At 45.6% G+C, this 17826-nt stretch overlaps 1 protein-coding gene across 1 annotated transcript in view; it reads right to left on the bottom strand.

Annotated features, from left to right (window-relative positions):
• Positions 1-12193: 12193 nt before the first annotated feature.
• LOC130493457 (homeobox protein Hox-D3-like) overlaps positions 12194-17826 on the bottom strand; it is a 119339-nt gene continuing 113706 nt past the window's right edge. Inside the window, exons 2-3 of the mRNA XM_056867209.1 lie at positions 15949-16312; positions 12194-12973 (exon numbers count right to left, since the gene is read on the bottom strand). Of these exons, the coding sequence (XP_056723187.1) occupies positions 12294-12973; positions 15949-16312 (1044 nt within the window). The 3' untranslated portion in view covers positions 12194-12293. The remainder of the gene's footprint in view (positions 12974-15948; positions 16313-17826) is intronic.

Below are 17826 nucleotides of genomic sequence, written 5' to 3'. Positions count from 1 at the left end.
TGACTGTTCAATGGGGCTTACTCTCAGGAAAAGGTTCCTAAGACTGCACTGGAAGTGGCCTTGGATAAGCCAGGGTGCTTTCAACCATGACCCTCAATAACAGCAACTTGCTTTGTAGGGTTGTTGTAAGGATTTCTGACATCATTTAGAATAGTGATTTCCGAAGTGGGCAGTATCACCCCCTGGGGGGCGGTGGGATTACATAGGGGCACACTAAGAGGCAAGGGGGCAGCAGGGTGCGCTAGAGATGGGCCCCTTCAACTGTGTTGTTGGATAGGGTTCAATTTGTGGAACCAAAGGGGCAGTGGCCTGAAAAGTTTGGGAACCAGATTAAGATGAGCTTTGAATGTTCAATAAAAGTACCCAAATGCTAAATGTTACCATTCACATGACAAACGGAAACTGAAATATATGCGATAGATATAGCTGTCCAGGCCATGTGGTATTTCCAATGAGATTCACAATACCCACCATGCTGAATTTTTCCTCACTCATTGGATTCTTACCTAGTTACATTCTAGCCCAGTGGAGAAATCTGACTTTTGCAGAGGTAAGATATATAAGACAACAGTTATCTTTTGGTATAGAAAGAGAAAGGGAAAACCTAATGGGTACAAAACCCCATAGGAGGGAAGGCGGCATGGTACAGCCCGATGTCATCACATCTTGGAAGCTAAGCAGGGTGGGTACTAGGGTTGCCAACCTCCAGGTACTATCCGAAGCTAGAGGCACCTCCATGTTTATACCGATATGGTTAGGAAAAACAGCATCGGAGACCAAGTGTACAAAAGTAGCAAAATTCTTATTAGTGCTTAAACATGGAACATCAATGACAAACCAAAGTGGAATACGTAAACAAGAACATATCAGAAATATACACAATATATACAACACAAGTTTGATGCAGTCTCTTTGCAACAGAATAATGCAATCTTCTTGGTATATATTCCTTGAATAAATTGTCCAAAGTTTGGTACACATTCAGAAAGTCCCAGAAATACAATTAATGGGAGAAGATGGGGAATGGCCATTTCAAAGTCTTTTCTTCAGCCCCAAATCCATTCAACATTATGTTTCCATAATGCATCAAACTTGTGTTGTATTTATTGCATATATTTCTGATATGTTCTTGTTTATGTATTCCACTTTGGTTTGTCATTGATCTTCCATGTTTAAGCACTAATAAGAATTTTGCTACTTTTGTACACTTGGTCTCCGATGTTGTTGAACCTCCAGGTACTAGCTGGAGATCTCCTGCTATTACAACTGATCTCAAGCCGACAGTGATCAGTTCACCTGGAGAAAATGGCCACAACTGGAATCTATGGCATTGAAATCCCTCCCCTCCCCAAACCCCGCCCTTCTCAGGATCCACCCCAAAAATCTCCAGGTATTTCCCAACCTGGAGCTGGCAACTAAGGCTGTCGATTCGGTTCCATCTGACAATAAAAACAGCCAAATTTTCCCTGATTCGGCGTTTTCTACTTTGGATAGAACCGAAGTCAAAAAAGGCGGGAAAATGACGAACTAAACTCAGCGAGTTCGGGCGGACACCGGATAAATTCACACAAGTTCGGCACCCCCAAAGCAGCATTCTCCTGCGGCCAATCGGTGGCCACGCTGGGTTTTCTTCTGGCCAATCAGTCATGGATGAGTTCATGAGCCCAGCTGCTGTGTGACCCGGAGAGAGAGAGAGTGTCTGTTTGTGTGTGTGCGTGTGCACATTCATGTCTTTCCACAGCTCTGGGGGGCATTTTTGGATGTAGAGGTCCCAAACATTCAGTGTAGCTTGAGGGGATCCTTCTTGCAAGAACCCCCAAGTTTTGTAAAGATTGGGTCAGGGGGTCCCGAGATATGGAGTATTTAGGTTCCCCCCAAAATCGCCAATTGGAATAAAGCCATTAAAAACATATTTGCGGCTTTCCACAGCTCGGGGGGGGGGGCATTTTTGGAGGTAGAGGTCCCAAACTTTCAGTGTAGCTTGAGAGGACCCTTCTTTCAAGAACCCCCAAGTTTTGTAAAGATTGGGCAAGAAGGGTCCCCTCAAGCTGCACTGAAAGTTTGGGACCTCTACCTCCAAAAATGCCCCCCCCCTGGAGCCGTGGAAAGCTGCGAATGTGTTTTTAATGGCTTTATTCCAATTGGCGATTTTGGGGGGGACCCCCTCCGGGCCCCATATCTTGGGACTCCCTGATCCAATCTTTACAAAACTTGGGGGTTCTTGCAAGAAGGGTCCCCTCAAGCTGCACTGAAAGTTTGGGACCTCTACTTCCAAAAATACCCCCCCGGAGCCGCGGAAAGCCACAAATGTGTTTTTAATGGCTTTAAATGGCCGAATTTATTCGCGAACTCTGAACGTAGTGCCGAATTTCACGGATCCGAATCAGGGGAGTTTGGACTTCGGCATTTCCTGAATAAAAATGGGCCAAATTTGCCGAATCTGAATTTTACCGATGTTTTTTTCAACAGCCCTACTGGCAACCCTTGTTGCTACTTGGAGAGAGACTACCAAAGAAGGCTCTGCAGAGGAAGACAATGGCAAACTGCCAATGGCAAACCACCAAACTTCTCACTTACCTTGAAAGCCCCTTGTGGTCGCCATAAGTCAGCTACGAATTGATGGCACTTTACTTACACACACACACACAAAGCCCATAGTCTGAAAACTAGTTAGCCATGCATTGCTTTCTTTCACAGGCATGAGAGCTTGAAAGCACACTTGGATTCCCTCAGCCACAAGACCTGATCTGTTTGTCTATACAGAAGCAGTAGATGTACAGACGCGTTTCTGTGCCTGCACTGGGCATAGGCTGGACTTCAGGAATAAGACTATCATATGCCTGGCTTGCCTGATCTCATCAGATCTCAGAAGCTAAGCCCTGGTTACTTCTTGGATGGGAGCCCACCAAGGAAGTCCAGAGTTGCTATGTGGAGGCAGGCAATGGCAAACCACCTCTGAACATCTCTTGCCTTGAAAACTCCATGGGGTCTCCATAAGTCGGCTGTGACTTGCTGGCACGTTCTACCACCACGCCTGTCAGACCATCCTTAACAAGACTGGTGACAAAGATCTACCAGGGAGAACAAATTTCCATTCATTACATTCTAATTAGGGTTGCCAAGTCAGGGTTGGGAAATTCCTGGGTTATTCAGTGGTGGCTAGGGTTGCCAACTGCAGGTAGTAGCAGGAGATCTCCTGCTAATTCAACTGATCTCCAGCCGATAGAGATCAGATCACCTGGAGAAAAATGGCCACTTTGTCAGTTGGACTCTACGGCATGGAAGTCCCTCCCCTCCCCAAACCCCGCTCTCCTCAGTGGCAAAGAGGGACCTGGCAGCCCTAGTGGTGGCCCTTGGGAAGGGTGTGGTTTGGGGAGGGAAGGGAAGGGACCTCAGTGAAGTATAATGCCATACAGCCCATCCTCCCAAGCTACTGTGATCTCCAAGGGAACTGATCTCTGCAGTCTGGAAATCAGTTGTAATTCCTGGAGCTCTCCAGGTCCCACATGGAGGCCAGCAATCCTAATTCTGATATTTATATTAATTATGTAATTTAATTAATCGATTGTTAATTATATTAATACCTATTTCTTATATGAGCGGGAAAGGGAGTCTGTGGGGGTACCTCCAGCTTACAGAATGTGCATACAGTCCCCACACCTGCCAGAGCAGAGAGGCCTGAAAATCTGCCAAAAAGGACTTCCTAAGGGAAGCATAAGAGCCCCTTGGTGCAGAGTGGTAAGCTGCAGTACTGCAGTCAAAAGCTCTGCTCACGATCTGAATTCGATCCCGATGGAAGTCTGGTTCAGGTAACCAACTCAAGGTTGACTCAGCCTTCCATCCTTCCAAGGTTGCTAAAATGAGTACCCAGCTTGCTGGGGGTAAAGTGTAGATGACTAGGGAAGGCAACGGCAAACCACCCCATAAAAAACAAGGCCTGCCTAGTAAATATTGGGATGTGATGTCACCCCATGGGTCAGGAATGACCTGGTGCTTGCACAGGGGACTAACATTACTTTTACCTTCAGAGAAGCATAAGGAACACAGCTTCCGATTTTGCCCTCTGGTTCCCTAGAGTAGGGCAGGAGAGTTTACAAACAGGGTGGTCCTGACCAGATGAACTCCATTCTTTAAATAGATCATGATGGGTAGCCATATTAGTCTGTCACTAGCAGTAGAAAAGAGCAAGAGTCCAGTAGTACCTTAAAGACTAACCAAATTTCTGGCAGGGTATGAGCTTTTGTGAGCCACAGCTCATTTCTTCAGATGCTTCTTCAGATAAGTGAGCTGTGGCTCACGAATCCTCATACCCTGCCAGAAATTTGGTTAGACTTTAAGGTCACTATACAGGGGAAAGCAATGGCAAACCATCTCTGTTAGTCTCTTGTCTTGAAAATCCTACTGGGCTGCCATAGGTTGGCTCTGACGTGACGGCACTTTACACACACATAAATAAGGTAAAATGAAAAGTAGATGTTCTTCCACTGAGCCATGGCTAGAGTTGCCAGCTCCAGGTTGGGGAATACCTGGAGATTTTGGGGGTGGAACCTGAGGAGGGTGGGGTTTGGGGAGGGGAGGGACTTCAATGAGGTATAATGCCATAGAGTCCACTTTCCAAAGCAGCTATTTTCTCCAGATGGACTAATCTCTGTCGCTTGGAGATCAGTTGTAATAGCAGGAAATCTCCAGCCACCACCTGGAGGTTGGCAACCCTAGCCCCTGGCCCCAAGGCGCTCTTCAAGGTCTGAAAAAGGCCTTTCCCCAATAACTACTGAGATCCTTTTAATTAGAAGCTGAAAGTGAGACCGAATCTAGGACCTGTTGCATGCAAAACATATGCACTAACTCTGAACTATGGCCCCTCCCCTTCCGACAGCTTTGATCTACATGCTCCCTTGCTGGTTTTTCCGGTGAACGCAGAACAGCTGTTCTGCACATGCAACTGTCCCACCCATTCCACATGGGGTCCTGCTGTGTGTCAGAAACACAAACAGATCTGTCGTTCAGCCTTCCGTGAATAGAATCCCATGTAGGATCCTGCAGTGCGTGAATGGCAAAGGAGTTCCATGTGGACTGGTGCAGCAACTCTACAGATTCTATATGTGCATGGGGTTTCCCTGTGTTACCCAGTGATATTTACAACCTGATGCAGAGCTGAAGGCATAGCATAAGCCATGCACTATGTATAGGGTTGCCAAGTCCCTCTTCGCCACCGGTGGGAGGTTTTTGGGGCGGAGCCTGAGGAGGGCGGGGTTTGGGGAGGGGAGGGACTTCAATGCCATATTGTCCAATTGCCAAAGCGGCCATTTTTTCCAGGTGAACTGATCTCTATTAGCTGGAGATCAGTTGTAACAGCAGGAGATCTCCAGCTAGTACCTGGAGGTTGCAGCTTGACTGCTTACTGCATTGCATGAGTATCATTCTTGTTTTCAGTACCGAGGTTACATTGCCTGTAGGCTTTTGTTCATGCAGAGTTTTGCACATTTGATCTGCTGTGTGTTTGTTTATATAGAAGTGTATTTTTTTTTTACTAGAGTGCTAGCCAATCTTTATTTTTAGGTGTTCTGACAGATATACCTGAGCCTACGTGCTGTTCTTTTGTATTGCCTCGTTGGTTCAGCACCGGGTTTTTGTAGTTCGTTATTGGTTGTAGTACCTGGAGGTTGGCAACCCTAATGATGTATGATGCTAGTTGCACATGGCCCCTTTTCATGCATCATTTACTTCCTGTGAAATTGTCACTCCTTCTCAGCCTGTCCTACCTCAGAGAGTTGTTGTAAGGATCAAGCGGAGGAGAGAATGATGTGAGCCTCTTTGGGTTCCCACTGGGGTGAAAGGCGAAATGTAAATAAAATAAATGAATCATTAAAATGGAAGGGGTGATGCATTCAAGGAAATTTTCTCAAAGGTCTCTTCTCAGTAAGGAAGTCTGCTCATGCAAGAGCCCCTTATGGACATTGAAGCACACATAAAGCTCCAGTGGGCAGCCCTTGAATCAGCAATCCTCAGTAGGGTTGCCAGCCACCAGGTACTAGCTGGAGATCTCCTACTATTACAATTGATCTCCAGCCGATAGAGATAAGTTCCCCTGGAGAAAATGGCCACTTTGGCAATTTGACTCTATGGCATTGAAGACCCTCCCCTCCCCAAACCCCACCCTCCTCAGGCTCCGCCCCAAAAATCTCCAGGTATTTCCCAACCTGGAGCTGGCAACCCTACCCATACCCCACCCTCCATGGGCACCACCCTCAAAATCTCCAGGTATTTCCCAACCCGGGGCTGGCAACCCTAACGTCACCCAAATAAATTTCATGGCATCGTGGGGATCAGCTTCCTTGCCTTTCATGTCCTTTCTTTGCCTTGGCTTTCCCCATGTTGCCTTTCCTTATCTTCCTTTTTCTGCCTTTTTCTTTCCTTGCCTTTCCCCACTTCTCTTTGATCTTATGGAAATCACCCAAGATTCATCCTCCTGCTGTCTAACCCTTTATTACTCGATTCCAGATTATAATCTAGAGTTGTGCTGATGTCAGCAGTTTCTCCTCCCTCCTTCACTAATTTCTCCCTCTGCATTTCCTTGGCATGCTGCTCTCCATTATATTCTTAAAAAACAACAGCACAGTCCTGATAGATTCAAGCTCCGAAACCGAAAGCATGGAGAAAAAGGACAGTCTTTAATTTTGTAATTTGTTTTTACTACCGACTCCAAGTTTGTTTCTGGGAAGACCAAAAAGGATAAAGTTCTTGCCCTTATTAAATATTTATCAGTTAATTACAATATGTAGATTGCACTGCTGCCTCATTCATCTTTTAAGAAGGAATACAATGAAATACAGTTGGAAGTTGTGTTATCGCAATTGCCTGATGCCACGGGAAACAACCAGAGCCGCAGCAATGTATTTTACATTTATCTGCACCGCCGCCTTTTCATTTTGTGCACAAAGCTGCCCAGGTTGTTGTTTCACAGATACTTAATGTTTGCAAACTCGGCAGTTTCTTCTAAGGTCTCTTCCCAGGGAGAGAGCTGTTATCATCGCAGCGGCAATCTCTCTCTCTTTTTTGCCAATGAGAGTAAAAGTGCTTGACTTTAGAAAATTAATGCTTCTTTCCCACCGCTTGATTTGGAGCCTTTGCAAGCCTAAAAACAAACAACAAAAACCAACAACAGCCAACCCAGAGCTCGGCGGTGCCGTTCAGGTTGCACACCACACTTCCGAATCTATCTAACATGTCTATCAGCAAGGCAGGCTGGAACCTTCCTCCCTGACTAGCTAGTCTGGTGGACATAGAAAGCCACGCTGTATTGAGTCAGACCATCTGTCCACCTAGGCTGGTTCTGTCCAGTGGGATTGCTTTCCAGGGCCTCAGTCCTGATCTACCCATGCAACAGAAGAAAGTAGTTGAGGGCTCTGGGGGTAGAAGAAGAGCTGGTTTTTAGGGTGACTCAAACCGGCTTACAATCACCTTCCCTCCCCCTCCCCACAACAGACACCCTGTGAGGTAGGTGGGTCTGAGAAAGTGTGACTAGCCCAAAGTCACCCAGCTGGTTTCATGTGTAGGAGTGGGGAAACAAATCCAGTTCACCAGATTAGACTCTGCCTCTCATGTGGAGAAGTGGGGAATCAAACCCTGTTCTCCAGATCAGAGTTCACCACTCCAAACCACCGCTCTTACCCACTATTCCATGCTGGCTGGGTAGAATGGACTGTACTACTTCAGACTACAGGGGATGGATGAAATGTTTCAAACATCCCCTTGATTTACAATTTCCTATAAGCTGAAAACTCACACAGCATGGGAAGGGCCTGGAGAGGACCTTTGATGGGTTGTTTTTTTTCAGTTGGCGGGGAGGTTTTAGATGGTAGAGCATTAAGAATGTGTCCCTCCTCCCGACAGCCTGATGTGGTACAGCGTATTATACTATCGAAGTCAGGGGTGTCAAACTCAATTGTTATGAGGGCCAGATATAGTATAAATATCACTTGGTCGGGCCAGGCCATGCCTTGCCAGCCCAGATCGGGAGCAGGAGATGGTGCTGGCTGCCTCTGCTGGCTCATGGGCCAGATAAGAGTTCTCAAGGGGCCGTATCCAGCCCACGGGCCTTATGCTTAACCGGCCTTTATTGGCATAGAATCATAGCATAAGCAGTGCGTAAGATTCTCTGTCCATACATTTTCAATTTAAATATAGTTTAAACTTCAGTCCTAGCCTTAACAACTTCCATCAAAAATTCCGCCACCTTGGATGTGACTTCAGGAATAGAATCATTCATTACAAACTGGCATACGGAGGATTCTTGGCTAGATTTCATTTTATCAATCAAGGGTAGGATTGTTTTCTTACGGGGGCAATCGTGCAGATGACAATTTATAATTATATGCTGTAGCGTATTGTGTTGACTCAAGCCACATGCACATACTCTTTTCTCAAAGGGGATATTTTTAAACCTACCATTTAATACCTCCGAAGGAAGGGTGTTAAGCCTGGCGAGCATAAATGGCCTCCGTTGAAGGGGTTCCTCAGGGGTATCAAAGTACTGCTGCAAATTCCCGTATTTAACCTGCAAGCATAATTTAAGAGGGGAACATGTTGGTGGAATAAATTTGTTGTTCTTGGTCTAAAATGCTTTGCTTAATAATATTGCACACTAATTTTTCATCTAGCATTAACAGTTCCTCTAAGGCAATAGCAATCTGACCAGGTTTAGCAGAAATAGTGGAGAACCAGTTAACTTTACAAGTGTCTTCTAACAGATGGAACATAAGGGTTCCTTGATTTGCCACGGGCCTTATGTTTGACACCTCTGACCTAAGAAGTCTGCCATTCTGCAGCATGTGGAACCAGGCCTCAGAGGGCTGTTCCAGTTCTGTTACCGGAGCTCCCTGTAACCGGGAAGTGCCAGTGATGGAACATGCTGTGTGCTCTGGTACTGAGCTACAGCTCCTCCCTGTTGTTCCAGATATAGGTTTTAAAGATATTGCACCTATCCATTGTCTCTGAGAATATGCAGTTGCATACTTTGGGAAACTATCAGTGTAGTCCAAAACAGAGTTACACCCTTCTCCATCCCATTGAACTCTATGGGTTTAGTAGATAGTGTATGCCATACAGATTGTGCTCATGGCATTAATACAGATGTTGAATTTCAAGATGTAGTGTGCTATCCTAGACAGCAAGTAGACCAGACAACAGTGGTAGGAGGATCTCAAACAAATTCTCCTAGAGCTGAATTTGCTTGTAAAAATATGAATTGACCTGCTGCTATTTATTTCTCCTCAAAATTCCCAGTGACTTATGTTCTTGGACTTAGGGTTGTAATAAGAAGAAACGAGGTGTAGTAAATATTGGAATTTCACAAATTGTTGCTTAGCAGCATTACCTGAACATGAATCAACAAGACTTGAGATTTATGAGTGGGAGAGAGCCGAAGTTCAATCCAGTCCCATTAGGTTCAGTGGGAAGAATTTAAGTGTGTGGTCAGTTTCCCTCCTGAAATTAATGGAACGAGGAAAGCACTTGCTTTGGGGTGACTTTGAAAATAAGTTGAAAATAAAAATGTGAAAATAACGTGAAATTTCCAACATCAAGTCTGAATTCCGATTGGTTCCTCCATATTTCCAATGTGTGAAATTTTTCATTTCAACCAGCAGCATATCCCTGATTCCCACTGAATGGCTGTTGCTGTGACCGTAACTGTATTTGTAATATATGCCTATGAGCTGTTTTTTTTTTTTAATGTTCACATTGGCGAATCAAGGGCAATTGGTAACCAGCAGTCAGCAGAAGGCCGTCGCTTTGTGTGGCCAACGCTTCAAGCTGGGTTTTCGGAGGAAATTGGTTCCTTATTTTGGCACCAGGACAGAGACGTCTCTCCTACTCTCACACCCAAAGGCAGCTCCAAACAAGCTGGATTCGTCTTTTTTTTTTTCTTTTTTTTTTACAAACTGGACCTCGGGCCTTAACATTGACATCTCTTGATGGACAGGGGCCCTTCCAGAAAGGCTGGTAAAGGGGGACAGAAGGTCTAGCTAACCTGTAGACCAAGGAAATGGAGGAGGTTTTATGGAAGACGGGGGCCAGTTGAGGGAAAAAAAATGCACAAGCCAGCTAAGCTCCAGAGCTGCATACTAACTGGGAGATGAAAGAGCTGGGGGCCTTCTGAAGTACGTGCTGTCTCAGTGATTAATGGGGGTGAGGGAAGGGTGAGGCCCAGCCCCTAGTCAACTACAAGATGGCAAAGTGATTCTAAGAACAACAGAGCAGTGTTGGTGGAGAAAAGCGAGTTGCCCGCGCCAAGAAAATCTCCCATTGCCGTTTGAAAAAAAGCCTCTTTATTTCCCAGTATCCAAACAGTACACGAAAATAGATGCAGGGTGTCCAGCCGTGGTTCGAAAAATAAACCCGTGGCGATGCGTAACGCACGGCGAAAGCATGGCTCGCTGTAACGACGGCGGGGCTTTGAGTCGCTTCCAGTGTCTGGCTGGAAGACAATGGCCCGCCGAGAGAGCCACTGGCGCGCCATGAGGCAGCCGAGGGCAGGTGATTTCTCCGCTGTTGCTGCGTCGCAAAGAGGAATTCGGATTTTTTACAAGGCGGGTTTAGAGTTTAGGAAATGCTCCAGGAAGGGTTTATTGTCAAAGAGATTGCTGGCAGCGAGAGCCTTTTATGGCAAGATTTCACAACAAGGGGTGGCTCGAGGCCTGTAGGATGAAGGGTAGGGTTGCCAGCTCCGGGTTGGGAAAATACCTGGATATTTTTGGGGCAGAGCCTGAGGAGGGCGGGGTTGGGGAAGGGGAGGGACTTCGATGCCACCGAATCCAATTGCTGAAGCAGACATTTTCTCCAGGGGAACTGATCTCTCTCAGCTGGAGATCAGTTGTAATAGCAGGAGATCTCCTGCTAGTACCTGGAGGTTGGCAACCCTAGTGAGGGACAGAAGAGGAAAGCACAGCTGACTCTGCAGTAGCATCACAACCTTATCACAATGTGTTTTGAGGAGAGAAGGGCAATATAAGGCAGCGGTTTCTTAAATTGTGTTCCAGGGAACTCTGGAGTTCCTTGGAAACTTATGAGAAGCTCAGTAAGAAAGTCCGAAGTTGCAGTTAGACAATGAACAGCTTCCAGTGTGGTTTTCAAGGTATTAACAAAGTCATGGTGAGGTCTGACAGTTGGTCATCATCCTTTTGAACTGGAGTGTACCCTAAAATATTCCCCTAGAATCCTTTGCAACACAGAGAAAAATCTACACCCCAGGGTGTAGAAAGTTTGAAAATCACTAGTGTTGGGTGGACACAGATGATCATTCTAGGGAATTGCCATGATGGTTATCTATCATATTTGCATCCTGCCCTTTCTCCGAGGATCTCAGGGTGGCATATACAATTCTTCCTTTTTTCCCCTCACAACAACCCTGTGAGGTAGGTGACACTGACTGGTCCAAGGTGGGGATTTGACCTCCAAGTCTCCCAGTCTTAGTCCAAGAGACTCTGACATAAAGGCATGTGGTTAGCCAGGGAACAGAAACATCCTTCTAAGTGGCATGAAGTGGGACATGGGTAAAAGTCTTCTGGCCTGATGATAACAACAGCAATACAACTTTTAGGGGGACAGATTTGGCCCTGTGTGTTCCAGCTGCTGATCCCAAAGTTACATGCACACCATAGTAAGCTATTTGTTAATAAATGGTCCTCTGTATTCATTCATAAAAAGGCGAGTGACTTTGGAGGACCCTTGTTGTGAGAACAAGGAGCCAATCAAGATAATGGATGGGTTCCACCCAACAGATAGGAGGATCAGAGTATGCAAAACTGAAGCGCCAGGCAAAAAAAGGGGCAAGGAAATAACTCCATTTAATTAAAGTTTTTTACAATGTGGATGCCTGAAAACCAGACCACCTGAGATAACGGTCTCTCATTCCCCCCAGCCCCCACTCGCTACCCTCTTCAAAGGGCTGATAAACTGCCGAACGGCCGGTCATCTTTCACAAAAGTTATTCACAAAAGGCTGTTTCACAAAATGGAGATTTAATGCAATGCATGGACAGACCTTCTTTTTTTCTTTTTTGGGGGAAAACAATTGTTCCGATCTTACTTGAATGTTGACTTCGTAACATCCAGCAAGGATGTTCTCCCCCACCAATGAACGTACAGTACAGTTAAATAAATAGGAGGTAATCAGTGGGGGGGGGGGGAGGAGGAGAGCGAAAGACTCGTGGTTGCACTTAGAGGTATTTTTTTTTAATGAGATAATCGGACTGTAGCAATTTCCCCGGCTTGGTTTCCATGGCAGGGAGCCCCTCACAGATGCATCAGATTTTCAGGTCCCTGAGAATCTCCCCGAGGCACAGGATGTGTGGTTAAGTCTGTGTAAACGGGAAGGGAGTTGGAAGGCCCAGGCTGGTGCTGGCCGGGGATTTCAGCGACACAGCTGTAGTCCAGGTTTGCCAAGGAGCAGTCAGGGAAGCCGAAGAGCGAGTCAGCCTCCGGCGCATTTCCCAGGTAATTTTCTCCCATCTCGTCCGGACTCCCTTGCGGAATGGGAGGTCCGTAGGGATGGCCTTCTCCTTGCATAGAGAGGGGCCCGTACTCAGAGGTTAAGGGGCTGTCAAAGAGGGTGTCCGGATAGGTTGCCAAACTGTACATCTCTCTCAGGCCCTTGCTACATGAGCTGGAAGCGGCCATCTCATACTCTGCCTCCATCTGACTGTAGTAGTCGCTCACTGGAGGGCTTCTGCTCGGGGATTTCCTCACGGTCCCCTTGGCCCGGCTATCTTTCTTGTATTTCATCCTCCTGTTCTGGAACCAGATCTTGATTTGCCTCTCCGAGAGCCGCAGAAGACGGGCCATTTCCAGTCTACGTGGCCGGCAGAGGTACCTATTGAAATGGAACTCTTTCTCCAGCTCCACTAGTTGGGTATGGGTGTAGGCCGTGCGGACTCTCTTGGAAGAGGAGAGGCTGGACGAAGAGCTCCTGGGGTCTAAATAGAAGAAACGAAAAGATTCCGTTCAGTTCGAATCCTGACGACTTTGCAGAATCAAACTATTTTACCGGGGGGGGGGGAATCTGCGTGTAATAAACCTGTATACACATGTATGCTTCACACAACCCAAATTCAGGTAAAGTTTTAGAGCAGAGCTGAAATGGCTCCGTTTTCTGCAAACATTTTGTCTGCCTCCCCTTTTTGGTGACTATCTTTGGCAATCCTTACGAAAACATCCACTTAGTTATATGTTTCCCCCCTCACTCTCAATTGCTTTCAGCCAACAACAGAACATAGCCAAGTCTGGCTATATAGCATGGTGACATCATCCCGATCGATGCATGACACATGATTGGGTGGGATCGCTCATGTGACTAGTCTCACAAGGGGAGAAGGAAGCAGTGGTAGTGATGGTGGGGGAATGATACCAAAGAAGCTGCAGCTGGGAGAAACAATCCTTAACAGTGAACAGTTCAACAGGGCTGAACAAGTAGGGTTGCCAGGTCCCTTTTGGCAACCGGCAGGAGGTTTTTGGGGTGGAGCCTGAGGAGGGCGGGATTTGGGAGGGGAGGGCCATTTTCTCCAGGTGAACTGATCTCTATCATCTGGAGATCAATTGTAATAGCAGGAGATCTTCTGCTGTTACCTGGAGGTTGTCAACCCTATTGAACAAGTGAGCATTTGCACAATTTAAGCATTTTAGGGAAAACATCTCTCTTATTACTCAAAAAACAAAACTGGAGAATCCTTTGCTCAACCTGATAAAATTCTGGATTCTTTTAACAGAGAGCTTTGAAAATCTTGTGCAAAATATTTTCAAAGAATGGGAAGGTTTCTCTCTGTCTCCCTTTTCAGACATTACAATTGCGCATACTGGGAGCCTACCAATCATATGCATTGGGATCATGCACTGCTTGTGACCCTTCTGACACATGTGACCGCCATGTTGTGGGAACAGGGACAACATGCATATTTACTATGCATATCTAACCTTGGTACATATGAAAGTGAACCCTGAAAAATCTAGTGATCACTTTGCATGTAACAAAGCTATGTGTGCATGGTAAATATGAAGAAAAGTTGGTTTTTATATGCTGATTTTCTCTACCTTTCAAGGAAAATCAAACCGGCTTACAATCTCCTTCCCTCTCCCCACAACAGACACCTTGTGAGGTAGGTGGGGCTGAGACAGCTCTAAGAGAATTGTGACTAACCCAAGGACACACAGCTGGCTTTATATGTAGCAGCGGGGAAACCAACCCAGTTCACCAGATTAGAGTCCACCACTCTTAACCACTACAAATATATGCACATTGCTTCTGTTCGCACAACATGGTGATTGGACAAATTGGGAGGATCTGTGTGGTTGGTAGGCTCCTGGTTAGGGTTGCCAGCTCCAGGTTGGGAAATATCTGAATATTTTGGAAGTGGGTCTTCAGGAGGTTGGGGTTTCGGTGGGGAGGGGCTTCAATGGGGGTATAATGCCATAGAGTCCACTTTGTAAAATGGCCGTTTCCTCCAGGGGAACTGATCTCGGTCACCTTGGGATCAGTTGTAATAGTGGAAGATCTCCAGCCACCACCTGGAGGTTGGCAACCCTACTCCTGGTCCTAGTGACTGTAACATCTATAACCGAATGTGTATCTTTTTCTATCTTTGTTTGGCTAGATAATTGTGCATCTTTCTAGATGTGTCTGCATCCATCTTACTTTTAAGAGTTAGATAACAGTTGAGATTTATCAAAATCAAAGTTATTTTGTTAAATCTTTTTTAAAAATTGAATGAGTAATATGTGTGCTCTTTTAAAAATAATCTTTGGGGAAGTTTCTAGAAGCAATGAGTTAGATGCAAAAGATCCATCCATGAGTGGAAAGGCACTTCTGCTTGTGTAAGAGAGACGGGGCAATTTTCACACATCCCTCTTCTCCATGCAGACTCCAAGGGCAAAAACGCATGGTCGCTTTAGCCTCCTTTATTCCTGTTGCAGCCAGGATTCACCCAGGATCGAGCACACGTTCGGCGAAATGCATGCGTTCGATCCTGGCTGAATCCTGGCTGAAACAGGGAATAAAGGAGGCTAAAGCAACCATGCGTTTTCACCCCAAGTTGTACCTCACACTGTTCCTGGTGTTCAAGAGCTACTTTTTGAGGAGCATGAGTCTGTACCGGGAAGAGGAAGCAAGAAAAGATGTAATCTATGAGCTCTTGGTTATGTCCCTTGGGATCCAATCCACTATATCTGAGTGATTTTCAGAACTCTGCAAGCAAACTGAAGCCTTGTTGCTCCTATGGCTCAAGAATCAGTGAACAAGGTAGGATATAAATATAAATAATTAAAATAACAACAATCAAGTTTCCAAGCAGTAAGCAAAAACAAACAAACAAACAAACAAAAACACTGAAGACATGTTATGATTCAGATGCTGAAGCTAAAGGATTATGAACAGGAAACCATCTAGGAACTATGGGTTGGATCCAGCCAACTTTTTTTGTTCCATCTCACACAACTCCCCTCCTTATTACGGCCCTCACATCACATGGCTTTTGACCATGCAGATCCCAAGCACAGTCAAAGGAGTGGTGGTCAAAGGAGACCCACTCCTCCCCTTTTCATGAGTGCAAAAACCTGTTGGGTCCAACCCTATGTAAGGAGGAAGACTAGAATATAAATGGAATAAGAAGTATCTGATCGCTTTTTAAAAATCTTACCCTTCTTCCAAGGACCTCGGGGTAGCATGCATCATGCTCTCCTCCTCATATTCTCACGACAATTACGTGAAGTAGGTTTTACTGAGAGAAATGTTGTCTGGCCCAAAGTGATGGATCAGGCTTAAAGCTACTCCAGCACTCTTCCACTTCATCACACTGGCTCTTGAGTTGGGCATCAATGCTTATATGGAGATGCTAGGCCATCTGTTCTATAGATACATATTGGTATTGACCACAGGGGATAACAGATAAAACAAAAGTACCTGCAGAAGGAAGGCTGTTGTTCTGCTTGGAGCTGTGTCTTGTTTCCTTCATCCAAGGGAAGACTTGTTTTGGTAAATGGCTACTGCCATTAACGGAGATGCCACAAGGATTGGAAGAGGTAACCAATGGAGGCGGTTGGGATCTTGAGGTCTGATCATTGCTGTTCCCTAGAGATCCCAGCTGGGTACCTTTTTGGTCTGTTGGAGACCCGGTAGATGTTTCTAATTCTGAGTGTGCCGACGGAGCCAGAAATGGTTGCTGACTAAAAGAATCTCTCCTAATGGGATCTCGGTTGTCTTCATGAAGAGCTTTTTGCATTTCCTGTTCTTGACTGACTGAAGAAATGGGGAAGGAGACTGATACCTTGAAATGAATGCGAAAGGAATCCAGAGTATGAGATGGCAGACAGAACTCCAATTACTGCTGAGGAAGGGTTATCCTCAAACAAATGTCCTCAAAGCCAAAGGAAAACATTCTCTATCAATATACCTTAGTAAAAGCTCTCACCAATTATTCTGGCTTCTGAGCCAAACCTGCTAAAAAAGGAACACGCTCTTTAAACACAGACAGTCTTTGAACCTCAACCTGTCTGCAGTCAAAAATAATTTGTTTCTAGACATTCTTCTCCACAAACGTTGCTGTTGAGTTGTCACCAGATGGTTTAATGTCTATATGTTCACAAGGTGTTTGGTGTCAATATCTCCCTTTCCCTTAATACTAGAACTAACAGGCACCCAATGGGCAGCAGACTGAGGTCATACTGAAGGAAGTACTTCTTCACTCAAATAGTCGTTAATTTGTGGAATTCACTGCCACAAGATGTAATGATGGCTGCCAGTTTGGTAGTGGAAACTGCCACCAAGCTGCAGGCTTACGGTGACCCTGAAGGGTTTTCAAGGCAAGAGTAAAAGAGAAGTGGTTTGCCATTGCCTACCTTGTAGCAACCCTAGATTTTCTTGGTGGTCTCCCATCCAAATGTTAACCCTGCTTAGCTTCACAGATCTGACAAGATTGGGCTAGCCTGGGCCTTCCAGGTCAGAATGGATGCTGGTTTCGCTGGTTTGAAAGGGGGATATATGAAGGATAGGTCTGTCCATGGCTGTTAGATTTTACATTTAGGATTCCAGTTCAAAATACCACTGGGCCGTGGCTCAGTGGAAGAGCATCTACTTGGCATGCAGAAGGTCCCAGGTTCAATCTCCAGTTGGGACTAGGCAAGTAGGTGATGAGAAAGACCTCTGCCTGAGACCATGGAGAGCAGCTGCCGGTCTGATTAGACTGACTTCAATGGACCAAGGGTCTGATTCAGTATAAGGCAGCTTCCTGTGTTCATTAAAAAATGTGAGGTTCCAATGAAGTCTGAATTATTCTTTTTGCTGTAAGCCTGATCCATCACCTTTACCGATGATGGTCAGCAGCAAAGCTTCTAAGGTGCTGCTAAGAGTTTCATTTACAAATGAGCTCAGCAGTCCTTACTCTAGTGATGCCGATGTCTACTAAAGGCAGTAAAGGGCTGAGGAAAGCAACGAGGATACGTCTTTTGAGTGTCGCAAGCCCTTCGAGCTTGTCTCAGTACATAAGAACATTTTAAAGCAGGTCCAGTTTGTATCCCTAAGTTTTAAACCACAAAGGCAATTTAGGGCAATGTCCTTAGGAGGAAGATTCATGTGCTATGTTTAGGGTGTATTGGATGCCACGGCCTCTTTTTAGTACAGAACTAAGTAAAGTGTCTAATTAGTGGCATTGCAACTTACAGGACATGTTTCTTAAACATATGCTTTGGGCATGTCCAGTTATTCTGCTTTTTGGGGAGGAAGTAATTACTCACATCAATTTTGTATTAGAGTATTCATTGATTTTTGAGGATGCTTATGTAC

The sequence above is a fragment of the Euleptes europaea genome, chromosome 1 (genome assembly GCF_029931775.1).
Source record: "Euleptes europaea isolate rEulEur1 chromosome 1, rEulEur1.hap1, whole genome shotgun sequence".
In the NCBI taxonomy this organism is placed as follows: Eukaryota; Metazoa; Chordata; class Lepidosauria; order Squamata; family Sphaerodactylidae; genus Euleptes; species Euleptes europaea.
This window is presented reverse-complemented; position numbering and strand designations above follow the sequence as displayed.